Source organism: Cyclopterus lumpus, chromosome 5 (genome assembly GCF_009769545.1).
Source record: "Cyclopterus lumpus isolate fCycLum1 chromosome 5, fCycLum1.pri, whole genome shotgun sequence".
Taxonomy (NCBI): domain Eukaryota; kingdom Metazoa; phylum Chordata; class Actinopteri; order Perciformes; family Cyclopteridae; genus Cyclopterus; species Cyclopterus lumpus.
This window is the reverse complement of record NC_046970.1, coordinates 17,161,790-17,188,389: the sequence shown is the minus strand read 5'-3', so window position 1 is coordinate 17,188,389 and position 26,600 is coordinate 17,161,790. Positions and strand designations below refer to the sequence as shown.

General features: G+C 39.5%; 2 protein-coding genes across 2 annotated transcripts; one reads left to right on the top strand and one right to left on the bottom strand.

Moving 5' to 3' along the window:
• Positions 1–2,543: 2,543 nt before the first annotated feature.
• Positions 2,544–7,771, top strand: prxl2b (peroxiredoxin like 2B). Its single transcript, XM_034532972.1, has 7 exons — positions 2,544–2,739; positions 3,330–3,534; positions 4,361–4,412; positions 4,797–4,860; positions 4,986–5,061; positions 5,851–5,969; positions 7,510–7,771. The coding sequence occupies exons 1-7, from the start codon at positions 2,677–2,679 to the stop codon at positions 7,534–7,536; spliced, it is 606 nt and encodes a 201-aa protein (XP_034388863.1). The 5' UTR covers positions 2,544–2,676; the 3' UTR covers positions 7,537–7,771.
• Positions 7,772–10,399: 2,628 nt separating this feature from the next.
• mmel1 (membrane metallo-endopeptidase-like 1) lies at positions 10,400–25,444 on the bottom strand. Its single transcript, XM_034533898.1, has 24 exons — positions 25,305–25,444; positions 21,993–22,169; positions 21,506–21,550; positions 21,126–21,185; positions 20,813–20,974; positions 20,629–20,709; positions 19,802–19,897; positions 19,189–19,307; positions 18,734–18,799; positions 18,219–18,353; positions 17,925–18,014; positions 17,102–17,238; positions 16,901–16,994; positions 16,669–16,797; positions 16,105–16,203; positions 15,935–16,018; positions 15,739–15,842; positions 15,372–15,430; positions 15,134–15,253; positions 14,838–14,971; positions 14,649–14,714; positions 14,439–14,534; positions 13,537–13,613; positions 10,400–12,225 (listed from the first exon to the last, which is right to left on the bottom strand). The coding sequence occupies exons 2-24, from the start codon at positions 22,147–22,149 to the stop codon at positions 12,126–12,128; spliced, it is 2,310 nt and encodes a 769-aa protein (XP_034389789.1). The 5' UTR covers positions 22,150–22,169; positions 25,305–25,444; the 3' UTR covers positions 10,400–12,125.
• Between the last annotated feature and the right edge of the window lie 1,156 nt (positions 25,445–26,600).

Sequence of the window (26,600 nt, the reverse complement as noted above, 5' to 3'; positions counted from 1 at the left end):
GAATGGGTTTGATTTTACACTTAGAGGTCATTCAAGATCACCATAATCATGTTGGTCATGTGAGTAACTTAGTGCTGCGGATGGTTATGTGGTGGATGGTTACACTGCAGTCATGAGCAGACAGCGGTGATGGCACAACAATGATGAGCACGACCCACTGCAACCAATGCGCATGTTAGTGTTGTGCGCAAAAGCCCATGCACGGCGTGGCTGACTACAGCTGAGTAGTATGCGGCACCGCATGAAGCTGTTTCCATTTTAATATTTCATGGAGGACGCTCAAATCGGATTTAATTGAGCCGCTGGGGTTCACAAGGATGGCTTTCAAGGCAGTTAAACGGATAGCTTATCACTATCCCTCAGATTGAACATAAACATTTGACGCAATATACGTGTAGCCAGGTAGCCGATCGATTGCTTTTCCACCCTTTCCTTTTGTCTTCTAATGATCCTCGGTATTATCCCCGAATTGACATTTGATCCTTAATGTGAAGACCACACGATCGACTTCACTGTGTTAGAAGATGATGCAGGCGTGCAATTTGAAACGTGAAAGATGATAATTACCTTGTCGGGGAGGCTCGTCATTTATTGCACCCTATATAGGTAAACAGGAGCGAGCATTATGATTGATAAAAGAACGAAGGATGAATTACGGGAGTCATGATTGTTGTTTTGTTTTGTTTTTTTGTTTGTTCTCCTTAGCATGCAGTCATCCCCCCGCTCTCTCATCTGTACCTTTTCCTTCCCCCTCTCATCGCCTCCTTCGCCTCTTCCTCCCGGTCTCTCACGTGACGTCACGTCCCTCCCTGCAACATCAGCAACGCGGACAGTCACCGGGTGAAAAAAACAACTGCCTGAACATCTCCACATCTACTTGAATATAGTGTACTTCAGAACTGATAATAGTCAGCAAATTATAATTATTGACTGATTATTCATTGTTCTGTGTAAAGGGACACATATCTACTTCTCATTCAAGCATTTTGCAATCTATTTGTTAACATTTCAGTTTATAAACCGACAACACATGCTTCACTTATTGGGGGAAATGCTTTCCAGAACAATAAACAGCTTATATGCGATATTAGAGGGTCTTTCATTTGTTTAGCACCTTAAACCCTATAGTGGGTCACTTATTACAAACTCATGCTGAGATAAACATTGTTCAAACCTCCACAAGTTTATTTTAAATTCTAGCCAATCCTTAAGTTTAAAAAGATAGTATTCAGGCTGCACTTTGGGGAAATGTGCAAATGTGAAGGACAAATAAATCTCTCTCATAGATCGTAATCGAAGACGTGATCAAGCTGCATATTTACAGAATATATATTGTCAAATAGTGGAGAATACTACTACTATAGTAGTAGAATTCAAATTATTATTATTATTATTATTATTATTATTAATTCAGCTATTATATGTACATATAGGAATAATGTCAGAAGGTCCGGTCTTTTCAGTCTAGTGTTTTGATGAATCTGGTTATTTGTCAGTAAGGGTTTTTGCACAAATAACAGAATAAGTTGAGCATCTTCTGTTCAATCATTGATAGTGAAAAAAGGTGTGATAAGGTCCATGGTGGTGAGAAAGCACTGCCACTGTGTAAAAGGGAGGAGGACTTGTCCAGAAAAGTACAGGTGACACCAATTTTATTAATGAGGTGTCAGTTTCCTCAAGTTTCCCAGTAAGCTGTGACAATACCAGAATCCTGAAAGCTTACATAGAGTTCAGTCCTTCTTAATGTAATTTCATACATCAGGATGGACCGGTAGCATTTCTTAAGTGATTTAAAGGCCACTTCTGACTGCAGGCTCACTTGTAGGGTCTGTCCTGCAGGTTGTCCAGCTTCAAACTGAGGGATGCACGGCTAAGAAACTGATGTGTTGAATTAAGTGTAACCGAACTACAGGTATAATACTTTTTTGGCCAAATTTGTGTAAAAGGATTTCCGTTTTGGAATATACTGTACCATCTTGATCTTCAAAGTAACTAACAATAGATGTTTGATGAATTTAGTATAGTAAACAAAGAACAACATTTTGCTCTGAAATGGAGTAAGAGGCAGAAGATGAAATGCCAGTGGACATTTTCCAAACGGGTTAAAACAGCGAAATGGCTCTGGTTGGCTCAGGGGTTAAAAGAAAGCAGACAGATGGGAGCAAACTAGCAGCTATAAAAAGCAAACAAAGGCCTGGCAATAAACCGTGTTACCTTTGAGCTCACCTGTACTAGAGGCCTTGTGCATTATAAAAAGCTGAATATGTTCAATTATCAGTCGCCACTTTGAGTTCATGTTACAACTGTTTTCATGTGTGGTGCTCGTTGTGAGGAACCAATACATGTAGGAAACTAAAAAGCTGACGTTGGCCCTTATGAAAAAATGCAGTATTGATTGATTTTAGAGGTGAGATGCACGTGCTGACAGTTGCCCTTCCGAAGCCCCGCCTCCGCTACACGCACACACACACACGCGCACTCCGCGCTCTGTAAATGGCTGACTTCTAGCGCCAACAGAATCTGATTGGACGTCAGTACTCAGTGGGCGTATCAGGATGCAGATGTTTTACAACTGTTGTGCGGGCACTGCTTAAATATTGCTGCTACACGATTCTATTGTGGAGGAAGACCGTACATTCCGTCTAGCTTTGTGTCAGTGGAGGTAAATCGTCGAAAATGGCAAATGTCGACCTCGCTAAACTCGGAAAGAACTTGTTAAAGAGCGGTGAAACTGGAGAGGTAAGCTATAACGCTAGTTGACGGTTTGGTTAGAAAGCTAATTATACTGCTTTTGAGCTTTCCGCAGAGTTCATAACGTCATTCGGTGGATTAGTTTGTATTTAAATATGCCCTCTTTTAATCTAAAGCCGTGTTGTTAGATTGACTGGTTCCCCTCAGGAAATACCTGCCGAGACTTGCTGTATTTAACCTACCATTACCTCACAGCATTGACATAATAGGTGTCAAATTCAATTCAATTCAATTCAGTTTATTTTGTATAGCCCAATATCACAAATTACAAATTTGCCTCAGAGGGCTTTACAATCTGTACACGTACGACATCCCTGTCCCAGGACCTCACATTGGATCAGGAAACACTCCCCAAAAATAACCTTTCACAGGGAAAAAAGGGAAGGAACCAACAAATGAGGCCTCAGGGGATGACACGATAATGAAACGCACGGGAATTCAGATGATGATATTGTTCTGTTCACAGATGAGTATAATCTATCCAAGTCCTTCCTTTCATAGGGCACCTGTACGTTGCATGTTTTGTGGCCTCCTCACTGAGTTCCCCCCCCCCCTGTGTGTGTGTGTGTGTGTTGCAGACTGTAGAGCTCCAGTCCCTGTGGCAGGACCAGCCGGTGGTCTTGTTCTTCCTGCGCAGGTTTGGCTGTCAGGTGTGTCGGTGGATGGCAACAGAGATCAGCAAGCTCGAGCCGGACCTGAGAGCCAGCGGTGTAGCGCTGGTGGGGGTCGGACCAGAGGAGTTTGGGCTGAAGGAGTTCAGGGAAGGAGGGTTTTTCAATGGATGTAAGCAGTACTTACTCATCTAAGACAACACTGGTCTGTTTTCGTATTCAAATACCTAGCACCTATGAATTTCATTCTGGTTAGGTATTTGGTCGTTTTTATTTCAACTCTGCTGCTACTCCCTCATTGTAAATTCTAAATGGCTGCATTTTCACTCTTGCTCAACCAAATTGGGTGTGACATGACCGTTGCACCCATTTAACTTTTTCAGTCCAGATACTCGAGGACTGTTATTTTGGGTATCGGATGGAATCGAGTACAGATCCAATATAAGTGTTTAATTACACATCTTTTTCGACTATACCTTGAATAGGGAAGGTAGAGCCGTAGTAGCACTTTAGTAGCACTTAAATGTCCCTTACTGATAGCACTTTGTAGTTTAACATTATTGAAGAAATTGTACTTGCTTGATTCTTGTTGTGTTGAGTTTGGACTCATGGTTTAATGCACTTATTGTAAGTCGCTTTGGATAAAAGCATCAGCTAAATGACATGTAATGTAATCATTAAGCTGTATGTCTCACTGTGTGGACGAGACTGGGATCATTATTTTATGTGTAAGGCAACATGCAGGCTTGATTAAAACATTGCTTTTCAAACTTTGTAAAACAAACAAATATGTCAATTTAACGTATAAATACATGGATATAAATGTACTGAAATATTGTTCATTAAAATAATGGTATCCGCTATTTGAGTCCGTAGTGGGCAGATATCCGTATCGATGCATCTCTAGTCACAAGGATTCAGACACGATTATTGAGCTTTTAACAGGCAATTATTTTTTAGGGTTGTAAATGACCATCTATCATTTTCTTCTTTTTTAGCCATTTATGTTGATGAACATAAGAAAAGCTACAAGGATTTGGGCTTCAAAAGGTGAGTACAGTAAATCCACATTCCCTTTGTGTGATAGAGGAGCTGTTTAATGTGACGGTTTGCTTTAACCATGATGTGTTTTGCTTTCATTTGTCAAAGGACGATCTTAACTTCAATCGGATACTTTTGAACCACAATGATTAATCGATTCGTCATTTCATAAATATGTTTGAGCAAAAAGACGCATTACTTTTCTGTTCCAGCTGTTTTTTGTAAGTGGAATATGTTTAGCGTTTGGACTGTTCAAATACATTAATACATTTGAAGAAATCTCCTTTTTATAAGGTTATTAGCTTTTACAGCTCATGCTAATCTCTTCTCTTGTGAAAGATTAGCTGCATTGTGATGATCTGTAATTGAGAAACTCTGTGTCTTCACACTCAGATACACAGCCTTGTCTTTGGTACCTGCTGCTTTGGGGAAGAAAGTACGAGATGCAGCTGCAAAGGTGTGTAGCTTCATGGTTACATAACTAATTCACAGCTCATATGTGGTCACAAGAGCAGGGGTAAAGCTGTGAGACCCAGATTGACAGTCTGACCTCTGACTGCCTGTTTTCTGTGCTGTTTTCAGGCCAATGCTGACGGCATCAAGGGAAACTTCTCAGGAGATCTGCTCCAGAGTGGAGGCATGCTCATTGTGGCCAAAGGTACAGTCATGAACTGGGGGATGTCAATATGTAAATGCACTTGTAGGATTGCATTGATACGGGTGAAGTTTGTCTTGTCATGTGTATGAAGGTCTATAAATGGTCAAAGCAATGCATCTTTGCAGCCTCTCCTCTAGAGGGCAATGTTGCATCACATCATTGTAGTTCAAACCACTCACCAGATAACGACTTCTGTGCTCTCCAGGGCTGTCGACTATTCTCATATCCACAAAAGTATAAATATTCAATTAATTTCTGCGTGTGGTGTGTGTGCGTGTGTGCGTGTGTGTGTGTGTGTGTGTAAGCTAAGAAGAGATTCATCCACATCTGTTAGTTTGCTCTCGTTTATAGGCAGCTTGTTCTTATGTCAATAAATCAGCTGGAGGAAATAGATTGCAAGTCATTCTGTCCTGATCTTGCTCCAGAAAAAAAATCCTTATTGGAGACAGTTCTTTTTTTTACTCCTACTTTGAGCACCTAACCACTAGGAGGAGGTTTAGCCATACATCTGAGACCATTCAACGTTTTAAATAAAGCTTTAGTAAAACCAAACTGCCTTGCACAGAACTTGGATATTTTGCCTTTGTTCGTCTTGTTTTTTATCACCAGTAACACGTGGATATGAAATATGCAATCCGTAATGAATTGAACTGTATGCTGTGTTTTACAACTGATTTTATGAGTCATGAGTTCACCAAAGCAATTCATTATATTCTTTGATTTTATTGGACAAAGTCAGCAAGTTGCTTCCTCAGCTGATTTCTCCGAAATATATTTTCCTCTGCAAAGGTGGAGAAAAGGTCCTAGTGCACTTTATCCAGGATTCACCAGGAGACCACATACCTCTGGAGGATGTTTCCATGGCTTTGGGTATCTCATCCAACGCAAAAGCAGGACAGATGCCAGTGGTAAGACATCCCATATACCAGAAAAGATGCACATTATTACCATGTTACATTATTCCTTTACTTCCTTTTATTGTCTTTACTTCCCCTTTTCCCCTCTAAAAAAAAAAAAACCCGATCTTCATGCTGCATAGGGAAGTGAAAGCTAAATACAATATCTTTGTGTTTACTAAACCACACTGGAATGATGCCATTTCATCAGTTTCTTCCAGCAGACTTTTTTTTTTTTTTTTTTTAATTTTTTTTTTAACACATCAGTAGCAACACAGAGTAGCCCTTTCAAAGACAATGTCACACTTATTACTCCATCTTCATGGTCCGTCCGTGTCTGTCATCAACTCCCCAAACCTTTTAAACTGGAGTGATGATCTTAGTCTGTACCTAATTGTACCAAACAAATCGCACAAAGGTAAGGTTATTATACAAATACCGTATGCGCTTTCTTATTACTACAGTAGTATTATTCTATATTTAAAAGTATTTGCACATAACACATGAGAGCCAGGTATTTCAATAATGTTTTTGGTATCTGTGATTGACAGACACAGATAAGCATACATGTTGTGCCTTTGCCATGTTTTTAACATTATGGTAGTGGCTATGCTGAATTTTGCAACTTAATGTGCAGTAGGATTTTGAGAAGGAAGGGTCAGCATTGTCATGCCAACAAGTGACTCAAAGACTCCAACAATAAAAAAATTTAAAAAAACTACAGTATACTGTATGTTGCATCTTTTTCAGATAGACCAGAAAATAAAAACAACCATTTAAAATGTAGTCCATGTTCTATGACGTGAAAACAAATTAAGAGAGAAACTGTTAAGGGGTCATGGACTTATTATCTTGTGTCCAGAGCACAACAGGTTGTGTCCTGTGATCATCAGGGCTTTCAGCTCTCCCAGCACATGGTATTCAACGTCCACTCCCCGTGGTGGTGGTGCTTGCTTCCCACAACACCCACCATGTCGAAGCTTTTGCAACATGAACAAAATGGCTTCCTCAAGACCTGTCTGAAGATGTCCTTGCCACAGCCCCAGGACAAATGCGAGTCACAAGCTATCTGACATTTACCAGAGTGAAGTCAGCGGCTCATATAGATAAAACAAACTTGTTCAGTGTCTTCTTGTTCAAACCTTTCCTTTTCAAACACCTGATATACCTTGTTTACTTCTCTTATATGTACCTAGAAAACCTCACACTAGAATTCTCTGCAGAAAACTCTGTATCTTAACTTCAGCACAAAGATTTTGAGGCCCCATAAACATCTAACATGGGCCTCAATCCAATTATTGGAGTGCTACTCCCCATTACCTTATCTGTAAGTAACTCTCAGTACATCGTGTAAGTCAGCAACATTGGGCTCCATGGTGGCCTAGCTGACACGGATACGTATGTCCTCAGTATGATCCTGTTGTGCTAAATCCAGCTCAATCAAATATGAAGCAATGGTCAAAGGAGAGAGGATGTACAGATTGTAAAATGTATTTGTGATATTAGGCTATATAAATCAAACTGACTTGACTTCTCCTACCTTCTCTTGCAGTGCAATGATGATGTTTGTACACGGTGACGACAGCTGCACATCATACCGCATGAATATCTACGCATCTGGCAGCTGAAATAGAGATTTAAAGTGGAGTGTCAGGAAAATGCAACTGTGATCATAAAACTACTGCCAATATTTATAATTGCTTGTAATTTCTGTGTTACTGCCTCGTAATATGTAATTGTATTATCTACAGTGAACGCAACGTGGACATTCCTTATCATTAAAGTTGAATTGTATGTGCTTTTTTGAAAGTGAATTAATATAGTCTTTTTATGAATTTTCAGTGTATTACAATCACTTTATAAAATGAATAATTTATAATAATATGTATCAACTTGAAAATTGTATGTGTGTATATATATATACATGTATGTGTATATATATGTATGTGTATATATATATACATACATGTATGTATACTTACATACATATGTGTATGTATATATACATATACATATGTGTATGTATGTGTATATATAGGAGGGTGTTTTTTTGGGGGTTGAAATGTATAACATTTCTGCAGTTAAACTTAACACATTTTTCTAAATGTGAAAGTGATCCTTACGTGCCATCATAACTCAACATCCATCCTATTAGAATTAGAAATGTATTGCTGATGTAGTCTTTTACTATAAAAAAAAATAGCTTAATCTGCTGACATGGTCACATATGTGTTTATAATAACTGATTGGTAAGCATGAGGGCTGTGTGACTGAATAGATACAGATAAACTTAATGCCTTTGAGTGCGTTTACAGTCACAAATGCATGAATAGAATATATAAACAAACTAAAATGTCAAGAAACATTAAAAAAAACACTTAACAGATGACAATTAATTTTGTTTTTATATATATATATATATATATATATATTAAATACAAATGAAAAAGTAGAGACTTGAGAGCGTAGCAGTTGAGACAGTCACTTTAATGGCAATCTAGATAATTACATAGCAGCCGGAAACATTCATGAAACATTTTTAACATCTAAATTCTTGCAAAGCAACAATCTTAGTAAATATTTATGTAGATAAATAAACTCTTCTAATGGGTATATAGATAAAACATGTTCAAATATAACAATAATGTATTGGTACTTGGCTGGTAATTTAAAAACAACACAATTTCACCATGTATGTAAATGTGAAGCTAGAACTAAGGTAAGGAATGTACGCTTCCTTTCTTACCTAATTTGAGTCCTTTATATGTAAATACTGCAGTATAGAACATTAAGTATCAACAATAACACATTATAATGTACCCTTTAATGTTCACTCAACATTTCTGAACAGTTTTACTCCTTTTAGGATAACCAGGAAATAAGGAGTCTAAGCGGTTGCCCTTCAAAGCCCAGGACGAATCCGTACCATACGATTTACAGTTTCACAGTTTGACATTTGGGCTGAGAAGCTTGCTTTCTGGAGGAGAGTGAGATGAGAAGACTGACACCACTCTCGGTTGTTTTGACTGTTAAAAATAAGGCTACAGCCAGCAGCCGGTTAGCTTAGCTTAGCACTGAGGCTGGAAACAGGGAAACAGCTATCCTGATGCAGTCCACTGGAAACAAGATCAACCTGTTTAGTCCGTTCAAGTGTTTTTAGTTTGGCTTTTGTTCAAATTGATATACAATTGAGATGCAACATATTAAAGGAATAGTTCACCCAAAAACAATATAAGCAGATAATGTCCCCTCCCCAGGGTCTCTATGGCCCAAGTTTTATATAAAAAACTGAACTATACGTTCTCTGAAATTTGTGATTTTAATACCAGGAAATATTATTTTGTCTTGTAAATGTATGACTCCTCTCCCCTGGCTCCCTAATTTTGTATTTAACCTACAATGGCTCTAATATGCCATCGTATTGATAGATAGAACACCATAGACAGCCTAGGGAGGTGATTGTATATACACTTGGGGAGGAACAGTTTATGTTACTGGAAGAAAGATTATGTTACTGTTGAAGAGAACCAGACTTGCATGGAGCCAAGATAGTGACTTTACATATTGGCATTGAAACTAAAAGTTGTATTGGCACAAATAAAATATTATTATAAAATGTGTTATTTGTCAATGCCAAAATCTAAAGTTTCTGTTCTGGTTCCTCAGATGGTTTGTTACACAGAACCATCTGAGAGGTCATCATTGGAAACTGAAAAGCAAAAAATATTTTTCCCATTGAGAAAAGCCTTCAGCGTCATTCTTTGCTTCTATTCCAATAAAGACATATTCTCCAGTTCTAATGTAACTGATTGCTATTGTATGCTATTGTATCTACGCTAACATCTTTAGGAGACGCAATTGTTGTTCTGAACGAACAGTTGCCTCTCTGTGTCGTCTCTCCACGCTCATAGCTGATAGCGCCTCAGAGGACACAGATTGATCCTTGTTCTTACCGAACACAAACGCATTACTTGAAGCCTGACAAGTTGGATCAATGTGCATGTGATCTTATTACATTGCAAGAATCCAGCTGCCGTGTATAGGCTGTGTTTCTAGTTTTATTCCTAGGTTAATCTAACCAACTGCTGTCTGTAGCTTCATATACAAAAAGAGAAGCAGACATGAGAGTGGTATACATTTTCTCATCCAAATGCTTTACTCTCAAAATGTCACGCTTTAAGATGGCATCACACAATCACCACTTACATTCTGAGTAAAACTCAAAACAATTTTTTTTTTTATCACTGTGTCCTCTCCCTCTGCTTTCTGCTAACAGCATTTGCCAATATGCAAAGACTGAGAGACAGACTTTGAGTAAAGCTTCAATATGCACATTCAATTCAGCGGCCTCTGTTGACCTAAATGTCATCCTGAATGTGACGGATGACAAGCAAACATTCAGAACTGGATGTGTGTGTGTGTGGTTTTTTTCCCCGGCTGTGTTTAAAGGCTCTCCTCAGCACAACAACGCTGGCTTCTTGCCACCAGTGCCTCTCTTATGAGTTCTGCTCGGCTTTGATTCTCCTGTCATTATTTGTTAGTAAATGGTAGAAAATAACAGTCCTGGCCCTGGCCATCTCTTTAATGACAAGCCCCATACTTCAGTGTGTGTCTGCCCGTGGGCTCGCGGCTCGGCTGCAGCGGTCACCACGCTTCATTCAGCACACTGCACTTCAGCCTTTAATCTTACACAGCACTGATCAATGCGAGATCAGAGGACAAAGCACTTCATCTGTTGCCTGTTCATGTGTGTGGGAGGGTCTTCTTCTCCCTTTGCATGTAATTGGCTTTACCAGAGGCTAAAAGTCTTGTTATCACGGTGTGTTTGCGTCTCTTCTCAGGGGAAGGAAATAATAGTTTGTCTACATATCGATCCCCATCTCGACTGAAATGTAAACGTACAGATATGATACAAGCAGATATTGTAATATTCAATACAGTAGGAAAATGCCATTGTCATTTAACAAATGGCACATTATATGACTTGTCAGACAATATCTGGTAAAAGGTTGAATGTATGAAAGCAGAAAAAAGAGAGCGAGCGAGCGAGCTTCAAACACACAACACCTAACCGACTGTTTATCCAAACCTGTATCTAAACTTGGCAGTAACTATTAATGTAATAATGTGATATACATTGTTTGTTTTTATCATTATCACATCACCAACATGTGTTTTCTCACAAGCTAAAAAAAGTAGCAGGCCACCAGTATTTTTCGAAACATCTGGAATATGGTTTCTTATAGGAAAGCTTTCATGACATACGTATACATTTCTGCAGTGAGTACTGAGCAACAATCATTTGCAGGACATGATAAAGAAACATAGAAAAAAAATGATCCTCCAAAAAGTACTTAATAGCTTTGTACATTTTTTTAGATTGATCCACTCTGTAAGTGTAAAAAATGTTGAAAGCCGCAGCTTTCTTAGAATGTTAATTTAAGGTTAAAGCTGCAAAAATTTAACAGTCTTAAAGTCTTTAGGTAATTTGTTTCATGTAACAGTAAATGAACAAACTCTTAGAGTGTGACTAATTCTATTGTAGCTCTACTTTGGCAAAGCCCAGAGCTTCCATTTATTTCATACTCTTCAGTCAGAGTTAAATTTGTTCACTATTGTTTCTTCTGAAGTGACAGACTGTCTTGACAACAATACATCAGAGGAAAGACAACAAAGGCAGCTCTTTGCCAAATAATACTGGATAAATCACAAAGATCTGCTCTAGAGATTTCTTTAAGGATTAATTCAAGAAAGGCAGGCCAAGCATTTAAAGCCAGCCGTATAAGCTTTAACCTTTTTCACAAGGTCTTAGTTTTCTATGTAGCCTTTTTATTCATGTACCCACTCATCATCTGCCGTGGGACAAAGCAAAAAACAGAACAAGTGACCTACATCCAGAGACAACACTTCAAACTTGAGGAGATAGTTTAGCAAGTTGCTTCTATATATTCTATATGTATGGGCTTCAACTTTTGAAACTAGGATGTAGTCTAGGATGACATCCATTGTGATGACATCTACATTACTGTTTATGCAAATATCTGTGTCATCACATCCCCAAATTAATTGGAAATAAGCAGCGTGTCTCTGCGGGTTTAAGGAGCACAACTTGTTCTTTTGATATGAGTTGAACAAGTCAAGAAATACATTTCTCAAGAGTAAAACATTCTACCAGACACGACACTTCCGCTTGGGGTTCATTTGACTGCCCTTTTGGCATTGAAAAGCTTCTGAGAAGGCTTCGAAGTTCTGGAGAGATCCAAGCACCCTAAAGACCAAAGAAAAACAAAGCATTATGATAAAAGCTTCAACGAGTTATGAATGCCAGAGGTCCAGCTTCCAAGTCCTTTTATCGGGATCAGCAAATGCACCTGCTGATTATAATACTTCATTGAGTTGTGTTTTCATGCACACATCAAATGACAGGCACACATGGAGAGGTCATGTAAGGAGACATACGCAATTAGATTTGTTTAGAAACAAATCTCGGATTTTACATTATACAGACTTTAAAACCTACAATAACTGGGTTTTTTTTAGGGCAAGAATTCATTTATAGTTGTTTTTCCGTACACCTGGTGAATGTAAGTCCAATATACTCTCTTTTGAGCTCTGTATTTGGTCTCCACCAACTCATGACACAAATATTAATATTTCTACCGCCTAAATGCTCCACTATGTTCTACAGCTTGTTACTTCCTCTGTCTGGCTGCCATTTGGTGCTGAACTGGTTGAGTATAAAAACATTTATGGAGATTTCTTTGCTTAAAACTGCTGCCTGCTGCTTCACAAGCTACAGGAACGTCTTTGAGTTTAACACAGCCGGTAAAAATCAAAGTTTCCCACAGATTCTCAGTTCTAAACCAGCGTGAGTCAATTTAGCAGCAAGCTGATCATATGGCTTCACAAATAGTGAAGTGTTACTTATTAATGATTGTAAAACAATTATTTATTAGATGTAGAGTTTTGTGCCCTCGATGGACTGGCGGCCTGTCCAGGGTGTCCCCTGCCTTCGCCCTATGTCAGCTGGGATAGGCTCCAGCACCCCCGCGACCCTAATGAGGATAAGCGGTATTGAAAATGGATGGATGGATGGATGTAGAGTTTTGATAATTTGCACTATATATTTGGATAAAAAAATGTACCACAACAGATTCCAGACCACTATGTACAGACAAGTAAGCTACAATTAAATCAATCAATATATATATATATATATTCCATTCCATTCCATTATCCAAACCGCTTATCCAATTCAAGATATCCGATCCCAGCTGACATTGGGTACACCAAGGCACATATAGAGACAGACATTTACGCTCACATTCACACCTACGGGAAATTTAGAGCCTCCAATTAACCTGCAATTAATTAGCATGTCTTTGGACTGTGGGAGGAAGCCGGAGAACCCAGAGGGAACCCACGCCGCCACGGGGAGAACATGCAAACTCCACACAGAAGGACAGCCCGGGATCGGGGATAGAGGATCGAGGTGACAGTTGCACTGTGAGGTGAACTGCTAGCCACTACACCACCATGCAGCTCTACATATATACAGTATGAACATGCTAAAGCTCACCTGTACTCCAAGGGACTGTGTGAGTCAGTCTTGATGGACTGGCTGGCATACTCAGGCCGATAAGCACCACACCACACCTAAAAAAAGAAGTGATGACATGAGTTGAGAGTTCATTTAAAAGCACTCATTAAAAGAATATGCTACACAATTTGTATTTTACTTCAAATATGAGTCCTGTTTAATTCAGATCATTGCTTAACCTGATCTCATATATTTACACAAGTCTCTTTTCTCCGCCCTTCTCCACTATACATTTCACAGAAATTTGCATCTAATAATTATTTGAATTCCCAGCTTTTATAGTCCAGCTTTGGCACAAGTTAAGTATGTAACCTCACTAAAATTCACAACACAATGGGGAATAATTTGTAATACTTTTGACATGTCAATCACAGTTTTCTGCTTATGCTTTAAATTCCCTGTCACCGATCTGCTCTTCTTCACCCTGTGTGTGTGTGTGTGTGTGTAAAATTGTACAGGTGCAATATGTAATAATATTTTGTCATTGAAGCACTTTATTTTCCCTTCTTTTTCATGTACATGTTGTGAACGTGTGCTTAAACAGGGAGTGACAGTGGTTCTAAGTGTTTAGAAAGTGAAGCATTCAGCATCCTGGCCCTCTTTTGTCATCATAAATCATCTGGTGATTGCACCTGGACGAACTTACCTTTCTCTGTGTGTGCAATAAATCGTGTTTGGTTTTTTAAAACGGTGCCTTGCGGAGCGAATGCTGTGTACACAGATTTGCTCTGGGATTTCTTCAGCCTCCCACCCCCTGACCCTTTGCCCCAGTGTTTACTTCTCAACACCAAAACATCCACATCAAAATGCACCTCCTGAACTTTGACCCTCTACTCCTGTTGAAATAATACAATCCCCATTCCCTCATTATTCTTACTTACTTGGGCAAAGTTAAGAAAGAAAAGTTGCTTGTGATTCATGTCTAGACCAGGTAGACGAGGCTCCTCCCCCTCCATCTCCACCCACTTTAGATAAGCCTATAGACACACACACACACACACACACACACACACACACACACACACATATATAACACACTTAACATTTTGGACTTCTGGAATAGTAACATGTGGTTTTGTGTAACACCCAACCTTATAAGCTTGACGAACGCCTCCATTGTCTGCAATATTCTCCCCCAAAGTGCTGATTCCACTGACCTGCAGCCACACAGACGAAGCCATGAACACAAACACCGACATGAAGACACTCATTCTGGTGGTCACTTAATAACTTAATACATGGGTCACGTTGTCTGGGATTATATGTGACTGGGTACTTACGTTTTGCCCACCCGCTAGCTTCCAGTTGAAGTTGCCATATTGTTGCACCATGCACTGGGACTGCTCTTTAAAATGCTCAGCAGAGTAATTACTCCACCAGTTTAGCATATTACCATCCATGTCAAAATTACGCCCTGTGAGGAAACATAACGCATGAGGTAAAGTACTGTTTGCCAAACATGATGTATCTAAAAAGCAGTAACTTGTGTCACCAGCAAACTGTTACATTAAACTGTTGAAATAACAGTGAATGATAAACAGCTACAAATAACCACGGTGAATCATTCATGTCTCACCGTTGTCATCAAATCCGTGTGTGATCTCATGTCCAATAACCATTCCTATTCCACCAAAGTTAAGGGCCTGGTGCTGATGTTTACTGAAGAAAGGCGGCTGCAGGATTCCTGCTGGGAACACTGGCCAAACAACAACAACTGCAGTGAAAACACAATAAGCACTGGCAGCAGCAAACAGGATTACACTGAGGTGTCACTGTTTTACCCTAAACAACATCCACAGAGGCAAAGCTCTTACCGATCTGGTTTCTGTTGGGTGAGTAGAATGCATTTACCACAGCAGCACCAATGATCCACCTGAGGAGTGATTGGTTTATTATTGATAAAAGGGCATGAAATTGCATTTTTTTATTGGAAGACGCTTTAAAATCCATAAACAGAGCATATATTCCACCATGAAATATTTAGAAAAAAAGATGTCTCTGATCTCATTTAAGAGGGGGGTTTTCTGACGTTTTATGTCATGAGATTTCACAGAGAGCATTCATAATGTCCACCTGAGTACAAGTTTGACTGATAAGGTTTTATATATATATATATATATATACTGTATTCATACCCAGGGGGAAATTTGTTAAATTAGACTAGATTTATCAACAGCTTACAAGTCAGGGTCAACTGGTTCTCGGAGCTTCTTCAGACTCTTGTGTGCTTCAGACTTGAGGTTCTCGAGAATGTTTTCAAAGTAGTGCTCTTCACTAAAATTCAGCTGGAATGAGACATAGGAAAAAATTCTGACATCAGTGACATATTTCAGCTTACTTCCAGCGTAACTTGGAAACAGACTCAGCTCTTACTTACATGAGTGTATTCCTGGTCAAGCTTCTGGTTGCTCTCCTGCAGAATATGATCCGGATAGCCAATATGCTCCTTGATTGCCATGGCCTACACAACGTGCAGAACAATAATCATGATAATGTGGAACATCTAGAGATGCACCCTTATTTTCTTTGCCTGGCTGCCTACTTTACCTTCTCTCTTGCCTTCTCCTTTGAGGGAGAGTCCATCCAGCTCAACTCTTCCAGTGTTTCCACATACGCTTTCTGGATCTTACCGATAAGGTCACTGACCTGAGAACAGTGCAATCACGATCCCATTCAGAAACAAAATGTCATAGTTATGGGTTCCCAGACAACACAATGCATTTTGTGAACAAATAGATTTTGTTCACCCAACTTAATGAATACTGTATGAGCACAAAATGCACATGGTGAAGACAATGAATGTGTAATCATTGGAATTGCGATGTCATCACCATTATCATATTTTAGAGTAGGGTGTGAAAAGCAGAAACATGCATTTGATGTTACAAAAGTGCACTTAATGTCAAAGAGCACAAAAGTGTTCACAATTAATATGGGAGTCAAATTATTCTGAATCAATTTTCTTGATTTAGTGGCACATAATGCCCATCATTCCAGGAATTTCTAACAGCAACGCAGCATGTGACAGTTACAGTTGGTAGTCATAGTTTGATGTAAACTGCCTCTGTGGTGGTAACTGATGCTCCAAGGAAGCTGACCAGAAGGACCTACCATTTGTTTACTTTCACCAGCGAAGGTTTCACGCACATACAGAGCTCCGACTGCATTCTCCATGCTGCTCTGGACATAACGGACACATTCTCGCCACCAAGCATCCTCCACAGTGGTCCCATAGAGAGTCTGACCATACAGACACGCACACAGACCGCCAACACATTATAATTCCGTTTTTTAATGAGCTCATTTTAATGTGTGCTGCTGTCATATATCACACTCGTCTCACCTTTCTGTAACGGGCTCTGGCGTCTTTGAAACGGCGACTCAAGCTATTAACTCTGTCAATGATGAGCTGCCAGGTGAGGTAGTTCTGCATAGTTCTGCGAACATAAATGTTTTTTTTGTTTAAGTGTTGTGCTGAATTGTAGCTGTTCTGGGATTATTAGATTTTCATGGACTCCTGTTTGCATAACTCTCTTGGACTGACCTGACACTGTGTTTGGAGAGAACGTTGTTCATCTTCTCAAGGTAAGGGGAGCTGTAAACCACCACCTCCTCCTCTCGCTGCACCTCAACGGACACACTGGACAGCACGCCTTGAATAAATTGTGTCCAGTTAAAACCCTGGAAAACAAAGACATTTTGCATGTTAAATATGGTTCAAAAACCTTATGGTTGAATAGGTTTTAAATGGAAGTGTTCCCAGCTACTTTTCTGTCTATTACATAGAGGTGGGGGAAGTTCATACGAATGACACCACAGCCATTGCAGCTCAATTATCTATCTCTCCATCTCTATCTACCAGTTGTTGTAGGTAGTCTTTTGTGCCATTGAATAGAATCAGCTACCTCTTTTGAACAAAACACAAGAAGGAACCAAGTCAAAGGTAGAGCTAACCAATGCCTTTATTTTTCACTTTTTATTTTATTGATATTGATGCATCTTGAACACTGAGGGGTGTCTATTATAAGTTGTACCTTGTCTGCTTCTTAAAACAAAAACAATTGTAAATAAAATTTAAAGTTCTACTTTTTTTGTTCCTATTTTCTAATATATCTGTTAATGCCAGACTATAAATACTTGCCTCTGTCTTAATAAAGGCTGGTGAACTGCAAAAACACGACCAGCAACAATGGTCTTCGAGTCTGACATGTTGTATTATCATAAAAATATTTGAACAGTATCAACATTTAATGACAATTTTACAGAGCGCCTTCTAGTGGCACCTTGAATTTCCATCGGTCAGAAGTTAATAAACAGTGGCCTGGTTGCACTTGTAACACACAAGAAATAAGTGAAATCCCACATACATTAAAGCTGAATGTGCTCTGCAGCTCTCCAAGTGTCGTCTTGTAATAGAGAACAGTGACATCTTGGCGCTCCTCTGCTGGTGATGTGGCCTGTCCAGCATTAAGAAGAAAAGAAGCCTTCTATAAAATCATGCATGGTTAAATATATTCACATTTTGCTCTCCTTTCATCAGCATTGTCTCATTCTCCATGCCTGGACACGGACAAAATAAATGATTATAAGCTTGGCTGATCTCCTGTGTACTCATTTTTCATTTGTCAATATTAATTTTCCTGTTGTGACCTCGCACTCACATTGGCGATGTCTGTCTCCAGTTCCAGCACTTGCATCATTTCCTCCCACACACGGTCATCATCCTGAGTCAAGTTTCTGTCCTCTCGGGTTATCTTTGCGATAGAAACCATGAAATGTAGGTAGGCCTCTCGAACCTATGGTACAATCACAAGCTAATTCATTGTATTTCCTCAACAAAAAATGTAAGGTTTTGTTTGAATAATAGGGGTTAATGGAATGATATTCTTACCACTCAAATATTAATTTTCTAAAAATTTACTAAGGATAATCCAGAGACTAATAAAACCAGAGATGATCAAGACGTGACGTGTGTACAACTGTGACAACTGTGCAATTTTGTAAAGCGAAGTAGCTGTTGAGTTTTGCAAGGAGGCCGATTGTTCTTTCACGATACCTTCCTTAATTAATTGCGCTGCGGAGGATATCTCAAAACCATGACAAATAAAACCAGAATGACAAGTCAGAAAATATGTTCTTTTGTGATTTGGTTGAACTGATCTGGTCAAGGCCTCACCTTTTTGTAGTTTCCATCATTGAAGTAATAGTCTCTTGATGGCATTCCAAGTCCTGGTTGGTCAATCTAATCAAAGCAACCAAGAAGAGTGATTAAGCATTTTGGGTTGTTTGAACAGTTTTATTAAGGAATATAGATGCCAATATTCTGTATTTTTTATAGTGTTAATTAGGCCCATGAAATGACCAAAATCAACGAGTTCCATAAGGAAGAATTATGTGAGTAGGTAAAGCCTGAGTCTAAAAACCTTTAAAAGCACAACAATGCCACCATGTTGCACTGGCTGTTCCTTCATTGCCATGAACAAGGTCCCTGTAGTTTATACAGAGTGCATCCTGTATACCCAGTATTAAAAATGTACACGTTCAGTATGAATGGGTGCGAGCTGACTGCAGCAGGGAGGGAAGTCTGACTATATAATGACATTATGACTTATTTGTTCTTTGTGATCTTACATAAATGATGTGGCGCCGAGAGTCTCGGTCGTCCGTCCACACGTACATGTCCAGCAGAACCTTCTTGTGGAAACGAGCAGTAAGCTTTGCCAGCGTGTCCTCAAGGCTCCATGCTTCCTCTTCAAGTGCACACAAATAATGGCTCTTAATTCAAACAGTTATCTATAGCTGTAAAGAAGTATTCAATGTAGCAGGATGCAAAGATCCGGCTCCCTCTCTGCACACACAGAGAGCCCATTTAACTGGTCTCTCTGTGTAAATCTGTGTGTGCAGATGCAGCAATGTGTGGTATATGTTTGAGCCCCGTCCATGATTACATTTAATTAAAGTGGCAAGAGCCAGGAGCTTGGGAAGAGCTGCGTGGACTATTTAAAGCATCCTTCACAGTCCTGACTGAGGACCCGCTGCTCTTCCCACTCATCACGCTCCTGAACTCCACACATGACTGTTCAGGCTGGCAGGCCCCTTGAGCCCGCCAACAAAGCACACATTCAGCAATTCCATGCAAATATAGCCGCAAAAGCTCTGGGTGAGCACATGTTATTGAGTAAGAACATGAGTGCTTGTTTGTGTGGATGTTCGTACAAAACAAGCTGCAGACGTGTGTTTCTACCTGTCGTGGTGTTCCAGGCATCTGATGCCACCGGCCAGTCTCCAATACTCTCAATGAGCTTCAGGAGGGGCTGGGCGTCACGCTGCTCTATGAGGCCTGGAGGTGAAAAACCACAACTTATAAAACGAAACAACACTGTCGTCTACTCATTCGGTAAGAGAGACAACATGATTCATTGTGATATTGATTGATGCTTCTTTTTACTTAGCAGTTAACAAAAACAATCTCACCACAAGACTTTAAATCTTAACTTTCGAAAACAACATGGACAAAAAGTCCTCAAAGGAACTTAACAACTCAAAAGAAGAAAATAAAACTAAAGTAGGATTATTTTTACTGTTAATTGAATTTTAGGAGGCACTTCAGTCCTCTCTGGTAAAGCTTCAGTTGGCAACATCAGACCTAGAGCAAATACTGTCACTACTGCTAGCTTCAGAGGCAGCATCTAATAAGACAATTGATTTAGCATTTTAGCAAAAACGTAACTTAAATTCATTAATCCCTTTTAATTAATACATTAATACATTTTGATACACCTCCTCTATGTCCGGGCTGCATTCATTGAATAAATTATATAATTAGTGATGAATCTCATATACTTCAATACTCAGTACTGAAGTACTGATAATATGTAATATTGGTTTCCATTCAACTTTACTACTTTGGCCAGTATGGTCTGAAAACAGGTATTACATTGCATTCTATATGGAATTAAAAAGAGCTTTAAAAGTCTTAGATTTATCTTGTTGAACCCTGGCTGAGGAAAAGAAAAAGCCTCAGAAACTGTTTATTTAGTTTTTTTAAACACAACATACAGAGAATCTTACTCTCATTCATGCAGGAGTTGTAAAGGACTTTAGCCTTCTTGATGGCATTTCTGTCCTGTTCTTTCTCTGTCTCAAGGACACCTGCAACAACAAAACACAGGCGGACATGTCATCTCTGAATGAAGCCCGCGCATAGCTCTGAATGCTCCAGCCCACTGACCACCAGAGATCAGACCCAGCTGACCTTTGAGGACAATCTCCAGCTTGTCCCTCAAAATGTCAAAGACGCTGTGGCGGGAGCTCGTCTCTGGGATAACGTGTCTCTCCAGCCAACCCCCGCAAGCATACTGGTAAAAATTATCACACGGCTCCACAGAATTATCCATGTTCCGCAGGAGCCGAGCAGCTTTTAAGTATCCCAGAGATAAGAGGGGGAAGAGAGAGAGAGAGAGAACGTTACGAAGATCCACATTTGGTCAACTTTTCTGCAGCAATGGGGGGGGGGGGGGGGGGGGGCAGGCACAGCAGGATGAGCGAAGAAAAAACAGTTCCCTCACCTGCAGTAACACAGTCTGCAGTTGTGCACACACTGTTGAGGTTGGAGCGAAACAGCTGGCCTGGAAAAATCAGTGTCAACATTTATGAGAAAGCATGCAGTTTTTAAAGTAAAACAAAAAAAGCTCATTCTAAATAGTCTCGATCAATGGTATAGTCTGTGTGCGTGTGTGTGTGCGTGTGTGTGTGTGTGTGTGTGTTTGTGTGTGTGTGTGACGGGCAATGTCTATGTCAGCAGTGACTCTGTCCGCTCACTTTTGTGTGGCACTGCTGATCAGGCATGTGACTATCAGAGGTGTAGGCTCCAATATGACACTTGCCAACCCACTTATCTCTCAGCTTCCTGTGATCAGTTTCCAAGCTCAAAGCGACCGACACTCACCTTCACTTGTTGAGCTCCTTGACGCATTCTTCTTGTTAGATTGTTCTGAATTGGTTGGAAGAAACATATTTTCAGGACGACTTTATTCTAAATTATAATGACAATTTAACACTAAAACAAAAGAAACTCAATCTCTACAGAAGAACACAAAGGATATATTCTAACAAAAAAATACTCCACAAAAGAGAGCCTGGAGTAGCAGTTTCCTACTTGTGTGTAGAATAGATATGATATCATTAAGCTTATTTTGCTTATTTTAGTTACTGACATTACCGTAAACAGATGACACATGCATGGACATTAGCATATTGCATAAAGCAATGCCACGGTCATATCTGAAAGCCTTTCTAGGGTCAGGATAATTTCCTGTGTCACCATCAGCTTGCAGTGACACAAAAAAAAGAGAGCAGAGAGACGCTGCTGTCTTGTTACTGCGGCCGTCTGTAATATCTGGATCTTTCCACATTGAGCCTGACAGAGCAATTACCGTTCACAATCGATGTGTAGAGGACTACCAGCCCGGCCAAGGCGCAGCTGACCAACAGCAGCAGGACGGACAGACCGATTTCTGCAAAAGTCCAACGACGCTTTCCTGGTTTACTTGATTTCTCCATGATATCCATTTGACTTTCGGATTTGCCCATATTCCTCCTCACTGGCGGCTCTGAGGGAAAGACACTGTTTGAGTGTGGGATGGTCCAAGCACTGAGCTGTGAGTGTGTGTGTGAGTGTGTGTGTGTGTGTGTGTGTGTTTGTGTGCGTGTGTGTGTGTGTGTGTGTGTGTGTGTGGGCTGTGCATTGATCCATCAGTAAACTGTGCCAGCTGACCTGCAGTGAGCGAGCTTCAACTGCTGAACACCTACAACAACTTCACTGAAAGCAGTTGTGAAACTGTTCTGGGCTCGTTGCACAAAAACAGTGTGTCACTGTACGTATTATTCTTTTCTTAAGTCATGTAATAAGTTATTTTTATAGGCTTTTCATTACTAGTTTTCTAGCCTTTTGATTCAACAAAATTGGCTTTTGGTCGTTTATTTCTCACCTTTAAAGATAATGACAGCCTTGATAAAAACTGCATTCACTGATTGACATATTTAGTAGGAGATGACTCAATGATTCCTTAGCTTTACTTTGCTGCTCAGGACACCTTTAATCATTGGTTCCCAACCTGGTGGTCCAACATTATTTTAAAGGGTCAATAACATTGATATGATACAAATTGTTTATTTTTACTTGTGCCTTTGTCATGTCAAATATTGGATACATTTAGCTCCTCATGTCGTCTCAAAATCCTTCAAATGAAACAATCTATGAAAGATTAAAAAACACTGCTCACATCTCATGTCGTCAGGCATCACAACTATATTTGTTTATTTGTGATATACACAAGTCTAGTATATTATCTCACTGAGACTAAAACATTTTTTTCTAACAACAAGAAGACCTGTGCTGTAAGCCAATATGATTATAACTATGATGGTCCATTTTGTAAAGGTACTTTAGTAGCTGTCTTTAACTATTTAGTTATCTAAGTTTACAAATTCCTTCCCTTAGTTAATTTAGGACATTGTTTCTCACTTTATCATTGAGCTCCATCTGCTGTTAATATAGATAAAGAGTTATTGTGCATATTGAATGTGACATTTACTCTGTAAACAATTTGGGGAACAGTAAATGAACCATTAAATCTACTTTCACTGACTATTGTTTAAAATATTTGCTCCGCACACACGCACACACATACCAGGCCTCGAGCCATAAGCCTACTCCAAGAGAGCTAATTTCTATGCACAATAATTATGTATGTGTGAACACAATATTGCAAATGAGCATTTGTGCAGGGAACAAAATGACAATCACCCGTGGCTTTCAGCGGCATTGCTTTGCATCTATTCACTCTGCAGCACCTGTTTCTCCATAACCAGCCCCATTGCCCTATATCATTAAAGCCTGACAAGGGCCGGGCTGTAAATCAGAGGTTCACACTGCTGTGCCCCATTAGCTCTTCCTGATGAATACTCATGGGCACATATCTGGCACTACAGTGATGAAGAGCAGACAGGGGCTTGTTAGAGGCTTCACTGACATCCTCAGCATCAGACTGCACAGAAACTGTCTCTGAGGCCAAATCCTGTTCAACTGCATTAAAGTCAGGCCGTCACATGGTGGAGGACTGAGCAATAATGTGCAGTCTACTGTGTCAATACAAAATGACTTGTCCAATATGGAAGAGCTATTCACATCTATAAATGTGAATAGCTGCAGCATTTCTGTTTAATTCCTCCCTGTTTTAGAAATATCCATTCATAATTGTATTAATAAACAACCACAACCCTGTGCATATAAAGTTCATAGCATCTTTCCATTTCAAGAGGGGACGATAAAAACAATTTTTAAAAAAAAGACACAAACATCCCAGACCCAATAGGGAGGGTGCTGGATCAAAGAACTATCTAGGAGAGTTGAAACAAAGTAGTTCAAGAAAACGTTAAACAGCATTATATTACTTCTCACTGGAGTTATTTGGAGTGCAGATATATTTGTTTCCAGTCCATTTTGATACAGTAAAACATGGACAATAATAATACATCTTAATATTTTAAGCATTGGTGACATTATTATCATTATTATTGGCGTATCAATAATGCACTAGCGCTACTGATCATGTCATTGTGTTAGTTGAAGGAGATAATACAACAAATATAGAATACAAAAAATTACAAACTGAAATTAAGTATTTCCTGCTTCTTTAACACTGTCTTTTACTGTTTTATTCTTTCATGTGTTATTTTGTATCTGATCATTTTTATCTTTTGTTTTGTAAAGAACATTGTCACATTGTTACAAACATGCTGTATAAATAACTTATATAAGTCAACTTTAAAGCTCTGTAGCTGTAATAGGATTACACACAACACACACACACATATATCACACATATATATATATATGTATATATATATATATATATATATATATATATATATATATACATATATATATATATAAATGTGTTAGAGGTCAAGTGACAGTATACAGTCAGTGGTATGAAGCCTGAGCCTGGTGATGTGGGACCAGATGTTGCAAAAAAGACTTGACTAATTTAATGGTATAGCAAAACAATTGAAGAATTTAATGTAAACTTAGGTCAACATTTTAAATTGTAAAGTGAGCTAGTTAATTTTCATCTGTGTGAACTAGCTGTGAGCTCGCACTTGTTAAGTGTGAGCATGCACAACACTGACTCAATAGAAAATATTGGTTTCAAATTGACAAATTGACTCAGTCTTAACTTGGGGAACCGACATCTGTAGAAGATCATGAGAACGCAGCCTATATAGCTTTTATGCATGCATACAGACAGTTGGACAGATTTACATAATAAACACAATCCAACTCTCTATCAACAGTGAAAGGAGCATCAATGCAATAAAGATACTGTCTCAACAAGACAAGTAAGGAAAGCACATTATATGAAGCAAGAAACAAAGCATTGGCATGGTGTAATCTAACAGGGCAGAGGTTCAGTGTGTCAAAATGAAATCCATTTTCTGAAAGTGAGACCAACCTGTACTAAATGTTTTCAGTTCTCCTCGTCTTAAGCACATTGAGATTACATTCAGTGACTGGTACTGTTCTCTACACGTACTGCTCCAAACAAAACAAGGATTAACTCGCAGCTCAGACTGCCAACACACTTTCTGTTATTCAGCGCAGTTTTAGGTGGCTAACTTTAACCACCTTCACTTTGGTGCTCGACAGCAAACTGGAATGTAATCTAAAGGTTCCAGAGTCTTACCTTTGTATGTGGATGGTAGAAGTCCCTGAGCTGTTGCCCCCCACAGCGCGCTAATATCTCAAACACCCCTGCTGAGCATCCACTCAGAGCTGGTGTGGAGAGAAATGAGTCTGTGCTGCGGGTTGAAGGAGACGTTATCCAGCTCAGTGTGCTGCTCAGGGAATGAGTGAGGCAGCAGAGACCGAGGGAGACCAAGATATGGAAGGAAGGAGGGAGGGACAGGATGGGAGGGGAAGGGAGGCAGATGGGAGGTGATAGTAGGCTACTGGATTGTTTTCGATTAAAGTAGATGTTGGGGATGTGTGTGTTATGTGGGGTTGAGGTGGATTATGATGTGTGCTGAAGGGCCAACATGATGTGTTCCAGTGAGCATCAATTCCTATTTTTCTCCCTGTGGTGTCTCCAAAGCTGCTGAGAGGAAAGAACATTCTGGAATCTTGCAGAGAGATAAGAAAAACATGTTCTTAAAGCACTCTGTAGACAGATAATGGTAACATATTTCCTAGTCCTTTTCAGCTGTATTTATAATCCCTGCAGCCATAAAGTGGAGTTATGCCCTCCTGTTATCATGAAAACAAGCATCACTCACCACTGTTGCCCTTGTCATCCCTCTCTCCTCTCACGTCCAGGAAGAGCCATCTTCAGGGAGCTCTCTGATGCCTGAAGTGTTTCTTGGTGGGGATCTGAACCCTGGCCTGGTGTCAGATTGAAATGGCATGGCGCCAAGGCTCATTATCAGCCTGATTAACTTCACTGATTAGCCGATAATAAAAAGGAAGAGTGTGTTTGGCTGATGCTCAGTTGCTCAGGTAGCTGATGCGGCCCAAGACAAGATGAGTCAACAAATATAGTGGATCAAGCCCAAAATAGAATGTGCATTTAGTACGTTAAAGATCTTTTTTGTTGCTCACATGCCAACACATTCTCACAGCAATGCACATGCAGCGTTATTGCATTTATTGACGATTAATGTTGCAGAAATGTGAAGGAGTGCAACTCGGCTGGGAGTCGAGGTTTGCAACAGAGTTCATAATTTATTCATAGATTTCATTTAGCAGGGAGGATGTTTCAGCTCACATAGTCATTGTGTGATGTGCAATAGGATTTATTACCATGATGTTTAGGGTAAAAGTTGATTACACTTAAGATTTAGAATTAGTAAGTAAATATCCAGGTGGAGGGGTGAACATAACCAAACATATTGTTCTTTTTGAGGTTTTAGTCATTTATTAAATAGTATTCCTGTTTTATTTTGTTACACACCTCCCCTCTAATTTCAGATGATTTAACTTCTTG